Source organism: Lutzomyia longipalpis, chromosome 4, assembly GCF_024334085.1.
Source record: "Lutzomyia longipalpis isolate SR_M1_2022 chromosome 4, ASM2433408v1".
NCBI lineage: Eukaryota > Metazoa > Arthropoda > Insecta > Diptera > Psychodidae > Lutzomyia > Lutzomyia longipalpis.
The window spans coordinates 6,503,610-6,520,015 of NC_074710.1; the positions used below are offsets into that span (position 1 = coordinate 6,503,610).

The 16,406-nt window shown below is 31.7% G+C and overlaps 2 protein-coding genes across 3 annotated transcripts in view; one reads left to right on the plus strand and one right to left on the minus strand.

The window, feature by feature from the left end:
- The window catches only part of LOC129795849 (alpha-catulin), a 140,868-nt gene extending 128,578 nt beyond the window's left edge, over window positions 1-12,290 (plus strand). Inside the window, exon 10 of the transcript XR_008751156.1 lies at window positions 12,267-12,290. The gene's annotated coding sequence lies outside the window, so the exon portion shown is untranslated. The remainder of the gene's footprint in view (window positions 1-12,266) is intronic.
- Window positions 1-16,406, minus strand: part of LOC129795871 (xaa-Pro dipeptidase) — a 34,700-nt gene that overhangs the window by 1,057 nt on the left and 17,237 nt on the right. The window contains exons 2-7 of one of the 2 annotated variants that reach the window (XM_055837388.1): window positions 13,256-13,473; window positions 12,998-13,189; window positions 10,206-10,253; window positions 1,272-1,333; window positions 1,165-1,209; window positions 36-128 (exon numbers count right to left, since the gene is read on the minus strand). In XM_055837388.1, the coding sequence (XP_055693363.1) occupies window positions 36-128; window positions 1,165-1,209; window positions 1,272-1,333; window positions 10,206-10,253; window positions 12,998-13,189; window positions 13,256-13,447 (632 nt within the window). In that variant the 5' untranslated portion in view covers window positions 13,448-13,473. Of the gene's footprint in view, window positions 1-35; window positions 129-1,164; window positions 1,210-1,271; window positions 1,334-10,205; window positions 10,254-12,997; window positions 13,190-13,255; window positions 13,582-16,406 lie in introns of those variants that run through there. The other variant, XM_055837389.1, reaches the window with a different exon arrangement.

Below are 16,406 nucleotides of genomic sequence, written 5' to 3' on the forward strand. Positions count from 1 at the left end.
ATTTGAAATGAGTTTTATTTTTCTTAAGGACTCACCTGACGTACTTCATGACCTTCTTATGAGCGTCAGAAGATACTTTGCAGACATAGCGAAGGACTTCAATTTCCTTCGGTGATTTAATGACTCGACTAGAGGTGAAAATTAAATTAGTATTGATTTTAAAATTAAAAGAATTAAATAAATTTATATTTTTCATTAAAATAATAAAATTTTCAATAAAAAAATTAAAATTGTCTTTTTAGTTCTTTAAAGTTCGTTATAACGAATCATAAAGCATTCAAACCATTCAAATCTCAGCTTAAGAAAAAGATGCAAAATGAATTTTTTGCTGCGCAAGAAAGAGAGAGAGAGATTTGGGATGCATCAATGAAACATCAGGACCATGTGTGGAACTTATAGAACACATTTGGTAAAAATAAAAACATTTCTTGGGTTTTTTGAGCTCAAATTAAATTGCAAAATGCGCCACAAGTACCACATTATTTGCATAATTATAACATTGTAGTTGATAAACAATGTCAAGGTGAATTTATTATCACTTGAAATATGTTGCAACAGTGTTGGGGTGTATGAAAATTCCCGCCAAAAAGTTTCCTTAGAAAATTCATCTTAAAGCGTCTATTTTTGAGAGTTAATTTCTTAATTTAAAATGCTTTTTAACCCATTTATGTGTGCTCCAAAAATATGATTAATTTCATGAATTTGAAATTTTCCGGAATGATAGTTTTGGGCTTTAAGGAAGCTTTGTGTATCAACTAGGAATTTTTAGGTTAAACAGTTTTTGAGATAATGTTTGGTAGAATTTTCCAATGTTCTTCAATAATTATAAGAAAATAAATCCGATTTGTACAAACTCTATTTCTAATCTTTCTTCGTTCGGTTTAGCTGATGATTTACAAATTAAGAAAAAAATGTTTACATTGGGCGCCATTTTGCAAAACGTAAACAATAATTTTTAATAGTTTGTAAAGATTTTTTAGTGAATAAAAATGGAATTATTGTTTGTTTCGTTAGTAAAGTATTTAATTCATAAAGAAAATTGTCAAACAGATTTGCAAAAATAAAACATTTAAAGTCTTAAAAAATGGTTTTTAAATAAATCGATATTACAAAAATGGCTGATAATGGGTTAAGTCCTAGAAATAGTTAAAAAAAAAAATTTACCATTCAGCAATGACTGGGAACAGAGCATCGTAATCCACATTGAATCTACAACAGATAAAAGATAAGTAATTTCTGAATTATTGCAAGAAAAGCTTTATAGCACTTACTTATCGATTCCTTCGAAATCAGCGGGTTGAGCAATCAGACCACTATCGGAATTCTTGCCTTTCTGGAATGATTTGATAAAGATAGTCCTTAGCCTGGCCATAAATTTTAAATCATTTAAATATTTATTTAATGTGCAAAATTTTAAAATTATTGGTCGTCAAAGGGTTAATCGTGGAGCGATAAACTTTATAAACCTCTGCAATAAAAATAAGCAAATAAATGGCTCAAAGAAATTATTTATTCTGTGGCACATTGAAAGCTTTTCTCTGTGAAATTTAAATAATTATCAGAATAATAAACTTGGGAATTCATCTTTACATATGAAAATTGCACAAGAAAAGGTTAAATATTGCCGATAAAATTATTTACAAAATTATTCATTTTTTCATTGAGAAATTTTGAAAGAAAAAAAAAATAAAAGAAAATCGTGGAGAGAAAATTGAAGGAAAATAGCGCAATTTTTGATGTCTGTTCTCACTTAATTTTTTTTTGGTGGGTAGGGGAGACCGGGGTAAAAATAGTCATTTTGGAATTTTCAAATGCCAATTTCTCCCAAAATATAAATCGGAAAAATCGGAAAAAAATTAGGGTGCAAAGCCTTACTAACCTATAATTTTTGACAGTAATTTGGAGGTTATCCGATCAGTACTTTAGGAGTTAAAAATGAAAATAGATTTTTGGCCCATTTCCCAAACTTTTGCGTATTGAGAAAAACGCGTTTTCCGAAGTTTTCCTTCAGCAATTTTCCAATCTGATAATTTTTCTCAATACCTGGGTTAGTGCAGAAAACGTTGCCAAGGTGTATTCTTCAATAACTTTTAATGATTTTTCTCTACAATTTTTTGAATCAAAACATACCCCTTGGGGTAGATCTAGTCATCCCATGTAAATCATATGGGAGATCGAAATTTTTGGCATATTTTCTATTCATTTGTTGCAAAATGGCGTGTTTGAGAAAATCGCAAAATTCTCTGTTTTAGTGCGTATAAAAGTGAAATTCCTTGTCGCGAATCAAAAGGTGAGAAGTTTAGCTATCAACTACTATCAATCTCTCAGGTGGAAAATCATTGGAAATGTCGGAAAATTCGACCGACTTTATTTAGCCAACTGGTGACTATATTTACCCGCCGCGTCTAAAAAAAGTCAGAAGCGGAAGGGTTTAGGAAAAGCTCGAAAACTCATATTTCCCGTGGAGATAGAGAAAAGTGGTCTGAGACAAAGTTGTAGGCCAGGAAATTTCCTATGAGAAAGACCTATCCAGGAAATTTTCTTGCCCTTGGGGAATCCTGCAGATAAGGATTTATGCAAATTGACTATTTTTACCCCGGTCTCCCCTATGTAAAAGCACCATTCGTTCGCCAAGTCAGCGACTTTTCTCCCGCATTTGCACACAATACCCCCGCATGTAACAACAAAAAAGAGGCACAACAAATTGCTCACAATGAAGAAAATTTTTGCCTTGCCATGGTACAATTTCGCCAGATTGAACGAACACATGGGAGGCACACACGCAAAAAAAAAAATGGAACACACTTTCAATTATAAATTGAAAATTCTTTTGTTGCCAAACACAACAAAGGAAAAAAAAAGCCGCGTGATCGCGAAAGAGGTCAGAGGTCAAGAGACAGCACACATTTCGCCGTGTACACGAAATCTCTCGCGGTGTGGGCTATCGCGCGCACAACGTCCGAAAGTTCAAGTTGTCCATTAATACAGAAATATTATTTTTAGAAGAATTATTTCTCAAAGCGAAGTGAAGTGAAAAAAATCAGCGAGATATGTGTGAGAAAATTTTCCATGAAGCCTCTCAGCATAAATAAACGCAGAGGAAGAATTTGGGGCTGAATGTTTGTTTTTTTTCCGCGCACAAAGATAATACATCCAGAAAACAAATAACGATAGGAGAATTTTTAGAACGCCTTTTATGAGGTATCTCACACATATTTCTTATCATCGAATGTGAATCAGGCCTCGTGCCTTAGGCGATTTATAATACTTTGTGTATGGCTGTAGCACATATAAACGCTACATCCGGAAATATGTAGAGTCACATAAATGTGGAAAAATCAATTTAAAATTTCCTCGAACAGCGAACATCAATATCAGAAAATATTTGACCTTTTGAACTGCATCAGAGAGTGCAGAAAATGCATTTTTTATTCACTCGCAATATAAAATTCAATCATGAAGCAATTTGCAAAGAGGAAATTCCTTCATGAGCTTCTTTTTTGGGGGAGCTTCCTGGAAAAAACTAACAAAAAAAGCTAACGTTGATTTTTCTCATAAAATAGTAGAAAATACAAACTCAATTTTCTAATTTCCGGCATGATTATTGAGCGAATATTTAATTTACTGAAGATAACGTAGAAGAAGGAAAAATATTAAAAGCATTAAAATGACAAAGTCAAAGGAGTCCATTCATTTCTATATGAAAAAAATCCTCACTTCAAGAAACAATCAGGATATGCCGGATTTTGTAGAGAATCAAAAGAATAAGAATTCACCGAAGAAAAAAATTACAAATTTCCAATCAACTGAGAAAAGCCAGCAAAAATTTGCCAAAATAATGCATGAAATGACGTCACTATCGTGTTTTTTAAACCCTTACAAAATGTATGAAATATTCAAGCTAATATTTCATTGGAAAATTTTGGCTAAAGTATTTTTATGCTTCATGTAGAATAGAGAAAGTTTCATAAGGCATATGCATCAATGATCTTCTGTTTTTCAAAGTTAAAAATTAATATATTGAAGCAATGAAGCATATGTTTAATGCATCAACCCCTATGCTTATTATTCTGTTTCCTTTTCAAAATATTGTTTGGAGATTCATTTGAAAAAATTTTTCATGCTGTTTTTTTATATTACATTATTTTCTTATTTACAATGGGGGCGTGGCTTTTGTATCGTTATCAATTATTTCCGTTGAAATTTAAATTAAATTAACATAATTCAGTTTTTTTTGTTTTTGATAATAAAAATTAGATTCCGTACAATTAGTCAATTTTTCCTGTGAGACAAAATTAATTAAAACGTCTCGCCTCTACCCCAATCGAATTTGAATCCCAAATTACTGGACCATAATGTACCCGAAAAAAAATAAACATCAAAAACCCCCTCCCACTCCCTGCAAAAACAAATTGCGGTGGTATAGAGGAGAAATAAATGCGCAATTGATTAATTTTGCGTACTTGTAGTGCTTGAGCATTAGCAGTCTTCACCTTGATGATTGTTTTTGCTTGCCTTGCGAAAATAGGGCACTTTTCTCAATTCATTTGCAAGAATAATGTCTCACAGAATGAGAAATCTCAGCTGGAGCGGGGGGCATTTGAAGGATTCCAAACATCTTCATAATTTTCTCTTATGTAAATTTCTCGCACGTCATGCTTTTCTCACTCTCAGGGAAAAGTTTTCCCCAAGCATTTTCCACAAGTGATTGCGTTGTATCATCGCAAACTTTTTTGTCAATATTTTCATGTTGAACCACATTTTCTCATCAAATCACATTATTATTGTCTTGCCATGACGCTATAGGGATTGACGCGTGATGTTCATTCATTTTCTCTCTCACTTCTTTGTGAGGCTTATCGGAAAGAAAAGTTTGCAAAGCAAAAGCTACGACTCCAAAAAGAAAAATTGCGTCGATATCGATTACGAGCCATTTGCGTCTCCCATTCTTTCTATACTCTCTCAATGAATTTTTATGCCATGTAAATAATGTGGAAAAAATCCATTTTTTATTCTTCTGCTGTGGTATCAAATGTGCTAATTTTAGGTACAAAAATCAAACTCTATGGGATTGTTATTGAGTTACAACTAATGTAAATGAATAAAATGTTTTTATTGTTGTCAATTTGGGATTGTTCAGAGTATAAAAATATTCTAGAAAGCTTAAACAAATATAATTTGTTTACACAAACAAATTTTCTTAATTTTTACCATACATAAAATACTGTTTGAAGGGTTTGAAGCAAGTTTTGCAGCATATGCAGATGAAGCATAAATTGCATGGTAATCCCGGTAATACTATTCTAACTCATTCAGAATATAAAGAATTAATTTTCTCTCTTCAATATAGTTATGTTTTTATGATTTTTATGCTTTTATAAAACAGAATCATTAAATTTTAGTGAATCCCACGCAACGGTACAAGCTTCATACCTTACAACAAAATTATGCTATTTTTTTATGTTCCAGTTTTCTTCTTTTAATTGAATTGAAGTGACTTGCAGAAAAGTAATTTATTTTTCTTCCGCTCTCTTTTTTTTTCCTTCCCCCATAAATCTGCATCAAAAGATGGGTTTTTATATGAAATGATTTAGCGGGGTGTTTGAAAAAAATCACCATCCATGGCTCCTTTCTTTGGGACATTGTAGAGAGGTAGATAAGGGCTCCCCGTGGGGGAGATTCAATAGAATGACATGAATGAAGGATTTCTATTAATAGTCACACACAGGAGGAGGACAGGTGGATATTCTTTCACCGTACCTGCGCTTTCTCAATGAGACACACACATTCACACATTCACGTGCTTTTGGGTCATGGGAGTCCCTCAAAAATGCAAAAAAAATAATCATTCAAATAACGAAGGAAAAAAAAATACATAATTTGCGACATTCACAATGTCTTCGATTTGCAATGACAGTGGGGACATGCAAAAAAATACAGAGCATTAAATTAGCAAAAAGACCTCCATAAAGCATTAAGTTTAAACACAAAGTGATTTCTAATACTTATTGCTTTGCATTTTGCCCATGAATACGATTTAATATCAAGTTTGCTATCTATCCACTGAACACATGTTGTGGGGATCTTTCTGAGAGAAGTAATTCGCTTATTGATAAGAATGTACATAAAAGCTTTTGTGACTATATGTTTTTGCACATTCCTATATAATTCTGTAAATTCACATCAAAGTAGAAATGTTTTCAGCACGAGTTCCAGAATAATAAAAGCTGTGGGTTCTCCTTCAATTTCATTTCTGTTTATTGAATTTCATTTTCCTAGAATTTTGATATGAAAATGCTTTGTGTGGATGGGAAAATGGATTTTCACAGAGAGAGTTACTTTACAAAAGTGCTTTTCCTGACAAACATTTAATTTGTTTTCAAATTCATCATGATATGATTCTTGTGATATCCATTGAGTTCTAAATATTACTTTAGGTCTTTAATAAAAATGTTTATTCTGAAAATGATTCAGTAAATTAAGAAATATGTTTTAATTCTTTATCTAAATCAGATATTTCCAAATTTAACAGATTTTTAACGTTCTGTGGAACCTATGTTCGTTTCTTGTGTTTTGTTGAAAACTTTCTTGTGTTCTGTGGGACCAGTGCACAGTGCTTGATTTTCATGTTCTGTACAACCTTTATTGGTTTCTTGTGTTTTGTGGAAATAGTAACATTTTTTTGAATTCTGTGGAACCTCTTTTGGTTACTCGTGTTTTGTGGAACTAGTATCAGATCTTCACGTTCCGTACAATCTTTATTGGTTTCTTGTGTTTTGTGGAACTAGTATTATATTTTTCATTCTGTGGAACCTTTGTTGCTTTTTTTCTGTTTAGAGGAATTAGTATCGAATTTACATGTTCTGTGGAACTTTTGTTGGTTTCTTGTGTTTTGTGAAAATGTATATTTGTGGAACTCTTTTTTTTTTTGGTTTCTTGTGTTTTGTGGAACTAGTTTCAGATTTTTTATATTCAATTGAACTCATTTTTTCTGGTTTCTTGAGTTCCGTGAAACATTTTACGATTTCTCTATGTTATCTGCTCAACAAAAACGAATTTCTTTCAACACAAAATTATTTCTTTCCACCCATATTCACATCTCTGTCTATTTTAATTATGATTTCTTCTTGGGAAATCCACAAGAAAAAAAATCCTAATGACCCTGTTGAAAGTCTGGATGAGAATTTGGGGGAAATTTTGAGGAAATGACGAAAATCACGCGCAAAGATCATCAACATATGTAGCACGTGATGTTTAATTTTTGAGATTGCCGCATGTTTTTCATATACACCACACAAATATGGTCAGGAAAAGTCGGAAAAGTTGCTAAATGAAATTAATTGACGTGGATAAAGTAAAGTGGGGAAAGGTGTTATGTGTCTTGGCGAGAACACCAATCACTCATCTTTTACGCGCAATGAATATTTCTAGTCCATGATCGATGCACAAGACACGGTGTTGCGCAATGTTTTTATTTTAATATTTGGGTCGAGCTCTTGAGCTATGTGTGTGTGTGTATTTTTTATCTCTCCTCCGTACAGTGAAAAAAAAAACATAAAACCCAGACGAGATAGAAGAAAATGTACCCACATTGTATGTTTATATTGAAAAGTGTTGCTTTTTTATGTCATTTCCTTCAAATTCCATTATTCAGAGGACTTCTCTTGTATTTTTGCATATAAAATTTCTACAATTTGACTCTCTAATTCAACGAAAAACCTCCACAATTGAGACTTTTTTTTTGTTGTTTTGAAGGAATTGACTCAATTCTTATTTGTTTTTTTTTATATATTCAAGAAAACCATGGTGATATATTTGAGAGATGAAAAGAGAATTTACAGAGTGTTGAAGAAGACAAAAAAGTAATAAAAATTCCATGTTAGATGACACAGAAGTTGGAGGCAAAAAAAAATGCGAGAATTGATGGGAAATAGTGTGAAAAATTGCGAAATTACAACGCTGAATTTCGGAGAGATGTAAATATTTGGCAGTGGAGGCGCCGTAAAAGCTCATTTGTTGCGTGCTTTGCAGCCCTGAACGCCCTCCCCGAAAACATCCCAACCCATCGATATTTTCCCACCTATATAAATTCTCTTCCTCATCTGACTCATCCGATTATCATGAGAATTTATGGCGTGTTTTTTTTGTGTGTATAAAACCTCTTTTTTTGGATAAAATGATTCATATTTGTGTGGAAAATTTTTCCAATTCAAACTTGAAGAAAAGAGAAGCACGAAAAAAGCCCACATTGTACATTTAATTTTAATGCGGAGCTTCCACTAGACATCTGAGCGTCTTGACAAAGTAAACTTTATATTATATACACCACGATATGATAATAAAAGTGTCGTATACAATGTATACATAAATGTTATGTACATATTAAGTTGTTTATAAATAGAAATTGATTTTGTAGCAAAATTGGGAGATAATTCTCCTACTTTTAGGAATCTCTATTTTTGAAAACATTGTGCAAGATGCAAAACTTTTGAAAGCTTTTTTTTTAACCCTTTCACGTCCACGTGAAACACAGAAACATTGAAACATGCGCTGTTTTTATCGCTATATTTATTCTATGGATGCTCTCAGAAAACATTTCTCATTCAGAACGTCTTTAACAAATAAACATTTAGAAAGCAGAAAATAATCCTTTAAAATCAGGAAAATGATTCGGTAAAAGCAGCAAAACGTGATTTTGAAACAAACAAAAAACAAGAAAACACGAGAAACGTGTAAAAGGATGACAAGAAAAATCATTAGGGGCTTTACTTTGTAACAAGAGTGAAAAACTCCCGTAATAAACTCCCGCCCTACAAAATGTCTTCGGGAGCTTTTCACTTATAGTCATAGAAAGCTCAAAATCGTTTTTTCTTGTAATTTAACCCTTTAACGTCCATCGTGAAACATAAAAACATTGAAACATGCGCTCTTTTATCGCGATTTTTATTCTATGATTTTTTTAGAGGACTTTTCTCACTTAGAACGTCTTCTTTGACCCCTTACATTCATAAATAATTAAAAAAATTAAATGTTTCACGTTTGGGTCAGCGTATGACCCAAAAAACCTTAAAGGGTTAAGTTAACAAAATTTAGCAAACGTAAAACAGCTGGGTTGAATTTTTCTACAGTTTTCATTTTATTTATTACACTTTGCATAAAAATCAATTCTCGCGTCTTTATCGTGTTAATGGAAAATCCTCAAAAACGAAAGAGCTTTATCATTTCTTTCACGTCATCTACCATTATGTGCCGGAAATTTTTCTTCCTTACCCATGTCTTCAAACTAAACTATAATGAAAATAGTCCGAAGAAAATTCTTTGAGGTGTTATTTATAGAAGCAAGCTTATGTATTAATTGCGTGAAAAAGTTAACACCCTCGACAAACTATTGAGACGTTCGTTGTGATTTTTTGTTGGTTTCTATAAAAAAATTTTGGGTGAATATTAGAGAAACTTTTCTTTATGAATTTTCTCAGAAAATAAATGAAACTTCTAGCATGAAACAATGAATAACATTATTTGAGGAGAATTGCGGTCATCAAGTACTCACACAGGTAAGAAAAATAAAAGATCTTCAACGGCAAAAATGATATACAAAGAACAAGATGTTTTGGGGAGTCGTATGAGCAAATTAAATATATAGCACAGAAATAGCATATCTCTTTCACATTTTGTACGTGAATCTCGTCAGTTTATTAAGGTATACATAATGAGAAGTAAACTGCGGGACAAGTCAGAAAAAATAACAAAAACACGATGGTGTGGTGAAAGCTACGTGAACTTTTGTTGTTTTATATAAATTGCTCAAAAGTCTCTTTATTAGATTTGCCTCCATTTTATTGCTCTGCCATTTCTTTACTCCCTCCTCTATATAGTTTCTCAGCCTCTCCCCAAATTTTTTCTCAGCCACATGGCTTTAGATTTTGCAATGTTTTGTGTACAAATAATAAAAAAAATACTTTTCTATGAATTCCCAACACCAATACAATTTATCATTATTTTTTTTTCGGGAAGGTTTATTGTTTTCTTCGAACACCCGCAAGCAAGTTCAATTTTTTTTTTGTGTTTTTCCTGCTTATATTTATTGCTGGCTCTTTACACAGTTCATGGAACTATGGCTTAGTCATGCCAAAACCGTCGAGTAAACAGAAGAGAGAGAATAAAATTCCGCGAAGAAAAAATACGAAAAGAAAAATAAAACTCACCAAAACATAAATAACGGCTGGATTTCTTGACGCAAGCACCGTGTTTACCTGAAATAAAAAAAAGGTGGATTCCAATTGAAAAATATCAAAACAACAGATTTCAAAATAATATTCTCTTGAAAAATAATGTAATAGGTCGCCTAAGGCTTGTCATAAAAATACTTTTTTTAAAAAAAATGATAAGCATTGAAAAAAATTAAACAATTACCATCTAAGATTAAGCGTTTTGCGAATTACATTTAAAATAAAATTGATTAAAATTATAAAGAAATCGCTGCATTTCTTCCTCAAAGTTTTGCAAAGAAAATTGCAAATGGAATATTAAAATTCTCTCATGTATTTGCATAAATATATAAATACCATGCGGAGGAAATTGCGGAAATATTTTTCTTTCTCACATCTTCGCCTCTTCGTGTATTGGCTGTATTAGGAGTGAAGTGAACGAATTTGCGTTTGTAAAATTATATTTTTCCCACTCAAATAAATCACTGGCATGTTTACCTTTCACAATGTTATTAAAGTGCTCACAACAAAACCCACAAATGGTGGAATAAAAGTAACAAAAAGGTCACAATTGTGTTGGAGTTGGAGAGCCATTTTGAAAGTGATGTAGTTTGATTTGCAGAAAGAAAGCTTTTACTCTTTGTTTAAAATTTTATAAACTACATTGCTGTATTATTTAATAAGAAATATTAATTATTTCGATGTTTGGAATCGAAATAAAAATTTTAGGTGTTGGAATTTCAATATTTTCCATAATTAAACGGAAATTGGGTTATGAATAAAAATATTTATTGGAAAAATTGACTGAAAATCTTCTTAAAATGCTTTAAATAATAATGTTAGGGGAGTATTCGTTAAGTTATTAAAATATTCCTTAAATAACTCAAATATGGGCCCTATTGAGCGAGCAAGAAACCCGATATTCGCTTGAAGTCTTGAAATTTCATTACAAATTTCCAAGACTTTAAGAGTTTCTTGGTCGCTGAATAGGGGTCATTGATGGAATATTTTGAAAATGTTTCAAAGATTTTAATTATTTATAAATTATTTCAAATATTGAGCCGTTTCAGCGACTATAGGAAATTTCAAGGATTTCTTGATTCCCGAACAGGATCAATTCTTAAAATAATCGAAGTACTTGTCTAACAAACAGTACGATTTAGGAGTGTTTAGGAAAATTACTTTTAAACATACAGAGCTTTTTTATAAATCTTTCTGACTGTTTCGTGGAACAATAAATTCTTTTTTTATTTATCTTATATGGAACCACGATAGAACGATTTAAAAACATCAGCTGTGGAAATTTAACAACAACTTTTAAGTTGTAAAAAAAGAATAGAAAAGATTTTTAATAGAATTGACCCCATATTTAAATATTCCGAATATTTGACAAATATTTTGTTTCGAAATCTAACGAATATTCTCAAAATGTTTTGAATAGTCTTTTTAACAATCTTTTTCCCTTTTCTAGATGAATTTTAAAATTTAATATTAGCTGAAGAGATTCCAGATAGACCAAATAAAATGATTTACGTCAAACTTCCTTTAATTTTATTACTTCATTTGCTTCACATTTTTGTATTTGGCCGTAAAATATCCATTTACCCGATGTTCATTTATTAATTTCATGTTCCCAAAACACTTTGAACGGAGTTTATTCTCCGGCAAGAAATCGCGAGAAAACAAAAAGTCATGTGAGATTCTTTTTTAAAGTTTTTTGATGGGGGCAAAGAACCGCGAGATTTCTATTTAACCTTCAAATTTCAGAGACCGTGGCCAATTAACAATAAATTTGTTCATAGACACTGGATGTGTATTGACCCTCTCGGAAACTCCGCGCTCCACTGCTTCCGCCTTTTTATCCACAAAATGTTGGCGGAGCTTCAATTGATCCCCACGCACTAGAAGATCACGCTCTAGGAAAAATTATTCTTTTTATTTTCGTTCTCACAGAACGTCTCTGTTCTTTAGAACTCAAAGAATTTATCGGGAGGGATCATTCTTTCTGTATGTTGCCCCCCTTCATAAGAATTGACGACGGTCAATGGACTTGGTGAGTACTCTGCGTTGATACCACTGCTTATGAAGGTGAAGAAGAATTTATACAAGTCTCAAGAGTTTTGTGGTTCATTCAACAGCTTTTTTCCTCCATTCATTTTTTTACGAGGTTCCCCATTAAAATTTTCCTACATAAAAGTTGTTTTGCTGAGCAGGATGTTTTCATTTTGAAAGGAAAATAAAAATAACAACATATGACCTAAATGTAGCCCCCTTAGCGATTTAGCTGAAGAAAGGGTTTTAGATTGAAGGAAAAACTGATTTTACTTCAGCAAACATGTTTTTCCCGTAATTAAATTTAAAGATTGTTTGAAAGATCAAAGAAATTCACATTAACCCTTTAACGTTTTTTGGGTCATACGCTGACCCAAACGTGAAACATTTGATTTTTTCAATTATTTATGAATGTAATTGTTTTTCCATGTTACAAATGCATCAAATTGACGCATAAGGGGTCAAATAAGACGTTCTGAGTGAGAAAAGTCCTTTAAAATAATTCTTAGAATAAAAATTGCGATAAAAGAGCGCATGTTTCAATGTTTTTATGTTTCACGTTGGACGTTAAAGGGTTAACTGAGAATAATTCTTTATCAAATCGATGTTATTCAAATTTTCCACAAATATTCGGAATAATGAGAGATATTCGTTAAAAATTTTATAACCCTTAATCATAGCTCAGATGGAACATTTTTCAATAAAAAGAAATCTCTATAAAATCTTTCTGAACTTACCTCATCAGCGTAGTAAACTTCATCAACTTGATACTTGAGCTTAAAGTCCTCCTTGGTTAGAAGACGTCCCATCCATACTGCATACTCTTCCGGGAGACGTGGTACAAAGAGGAGACTACGACACGTAAAGACATCCACGCAACCGTAGCATCCAGGTTCAGTGACACCAAAGAGGTAAGTGAAGTATGATTCCTAAAATAAATTACATTTTCCACCAAAATTCCTCACAAAAAGAAATAGAAATTAAAGAGCCAGCACCTGTCGGAATACATAATCCACATCCGTATCGTAGAGACTCTTATCCTGACCACCCTGAAGGAGAACCACAGAACCCTCCTTGATACCTGGTGTGGCAGTTTTGAGGGCCTTCATTGTACGCTCACGATTTTCCCGATACATCTCCATGGAGATGGCGTGAGTCTCGGGTCCCATACGGAAATATCCAGACATGGTTCAGAATTCAAAAAGGAATATGGCTTCACGGAAAAGGATAAAAATAAAACGCTTGATGTTAAAATTGAGAAAGAGAGACACTACACTGATGGGTTTTTGTGGGAAACTGATGAGAAATTTTCCTCTGTAGTCTGTTGAAATCCCACAGAAAAAGGGAGATAAGACAATATTTATAAAAATGTTGAGTCAAGGAGGGGCGGAATACCATGATTGCCAATCGATTTATCGCGGTGAACGTTGTATATTTGGAGTGTGACAAGAAGAGAGATTATCTGACCATTCAGGCATGACAACAGCTCTGAAATTCCAATAGCTTTAGCTTTTGAAACTCAAGATGAGGACAGATATATGGCGCTTATTGCTTACTTAAAGTGACTTCATTGGGAAAATATCAATATTTATATTTTAAAAATAAATCATGTTGTGTCTATTCTGTATTATTGAGTAATAGGGGGCTCTCGTGATGTTAGCGGTGGGGTGAGCCAGAACGAGCAGTTTAATTCAGTTTGAAGAGCAATTCTTACCTTTTGAACCACAATAAAAAGTTTTTAAAGCTGAATTTCTGCTGAAAGAATGGAACCTCCCCTGAGCAGAAACATCCGATAGAAGACGTTATAGAACCAAACTTAAGAACAAGTAGAAGACCATTGAAATAAAACACCAATTTTTACCACTTTAGAGAACTGTGTTTAATAGTTTTCTTCAATTTTTTTCTCATATTAATTAGTTTTTTTTTCATCTTTATCACTAAATAATACAGTTCAATTATTTCATATTACAATTTCTTCATTTCTATATCATTCCATATATATCTATATTATATTTTGGGGTATAACCTCTTGGATATTAAAAACCAATAAGGTTTCATTCCAAAAAGAATTCATTGTTTCTTTTTTCCTTTGTTAAATCTTCTAAATTAAAAGAAACTTTTTTTTTGCCATAAAATATATATTTTGTAATTAAATATGCATTAAAACATGCACGGTTACTAAGAAAAAAAAATATATGGGCTGGGGATATTTGGAGGAGTAAATTAGAAGAAACTTTCTATTAAATTTAATATATATCTATAATTATTATTTCTTCTCTATTTGTTTAAATGATTCACTATTTTTTGCCGTTCATGCAGGATATTTTTTTCATCATCAAATTGTCGCACATCTTCACTTTCTCTTACTATTTTTTTCCTATACACACAGAAAGACATATTGTTTACTTTTTTTATCTCCATGTTATTACTGTAGGTACATTATGTGAGTTATATTTACTTTATTTCTTTCCTTTTGCTTCACCAAATCGATATTTTTTTATTTATTAATTATTTTTAATGCTTTATGGGGTGAAAATTGATGGCATTTGTGTAATGATTAACATAAGATGCTCTAGGTTTTGGAATTGAAAATCTTTGTTAAAAGATTTATGTTGAAATTAAATAATATTGGCATAGTTGTGTTGAAATTAATAGTTAAAAATTAACCAGAGTTTTGTAGCTTCTTGCACAGATGGCGCATCAGTCTAGGCAATAAATACAGGTATATTTCTTTTAATTTTTAAGTATTTCGTAAAAACAATCCAATCAGTAGCACGCAAGGAATTCTGGTATAAATGCTAAGTAATTATAAAAACCAACTAATATCCTTTCAGAAGTCAGCCTACATTGCAGACCTAGAATTCTGATAAGGCAAGATTTGCACTTTTACTCGGTCCTTAAAAGCCGATAGCTTATTAAGCTTTGTTAAAGGTTTGATAAAGGTTTAAACCAAGAAGGAGCCTTTTTTTAAGCCCCAAAATTTTATTCTTTAGGGTATTACCCTACCTATGGTAGTAGCAGCAAGCCAATGGCAGCGTAAGCTGTGAAATAATTAAAACAAAAATTCTAACTCCACTATATCGAGCTCTAAATGCAGGAAAATTTATGAAAGGTCTCTTTTAGTAAATTTTTCATTTTATTATTCTTCTATGACCTTTGCGTGAACTGTATGTGGATTGTTGCACGGTAACACGAATACTTATGCCAAAATGTTAATTAAAACCAACAATATGGTAAGAGTTTCCTTATTGATTTACTTCTCTGTTGTTTTTCTTAAATATTTTGCTTGTATGCAAATAGCGGGGAGCAAAAGCGAAAAGGGGTAATACAATAAAGCAAAAATCGCGGTGTTTCGAAAATATATAGCCACTAGCGCGTATAGTGGATACACAGTAATAAACAGAGGGAGAAAAAAATATTTCTTTCAATTGAAAATATTATTTAAATAAAAAAAAACCCTATTTGGATTTTCTTTCTTCCACAATCACGCAAACACGCTAAATTCACATTTTTTTCATTTAATTTTTGTATTTTCTTCTCATGTTATTGCATTTTCTTGGATTTTAATTTCTCCATCTCTTTTATTTAATGGTTTGTGTGTTTCCTAAATGAATGAAAAAAGTCGATTTCTTCTGCAAAAAATGTTGTGTAATATATTGGACGTGTATTGTTGTTTTGAATAAACTATCGTTAAGCTATTTAAATATTTTCACTAACATTCCTACTGAAAATTTTATAATTCATTTTCATCTCTATTTCGCATCTTATATTGAATAATTATGGAGTTTTGTGAGTGTTCCGAGTGGGAGTGAATTGATTTAATATAAAAGTACCTACGAATGTTATAAAAAAGACAGTTTAGCATAAAATGAAAGAAATAAAGCGTAAAAAAATTATTCGTCTAAATTACCTATAAATCAAATAATTTTTAGAGAAAGATTTGTAAAAACAATAAGTCTAAGAATTATAAAAAATTACTTTTTTGTTTTTCTCTTTCTTCAAAACTAAAACTTACAAAATTTATCTTTTCCAGTTTGTTTTATGTTTTCATAAAAATTCTATTTTTTTCACCCTGTAAATCATCAAATCTTTCTTTTTTTTTTCAAACACTTCCATCCTTGCCATTTATTGTAGTTTAATTTTAAT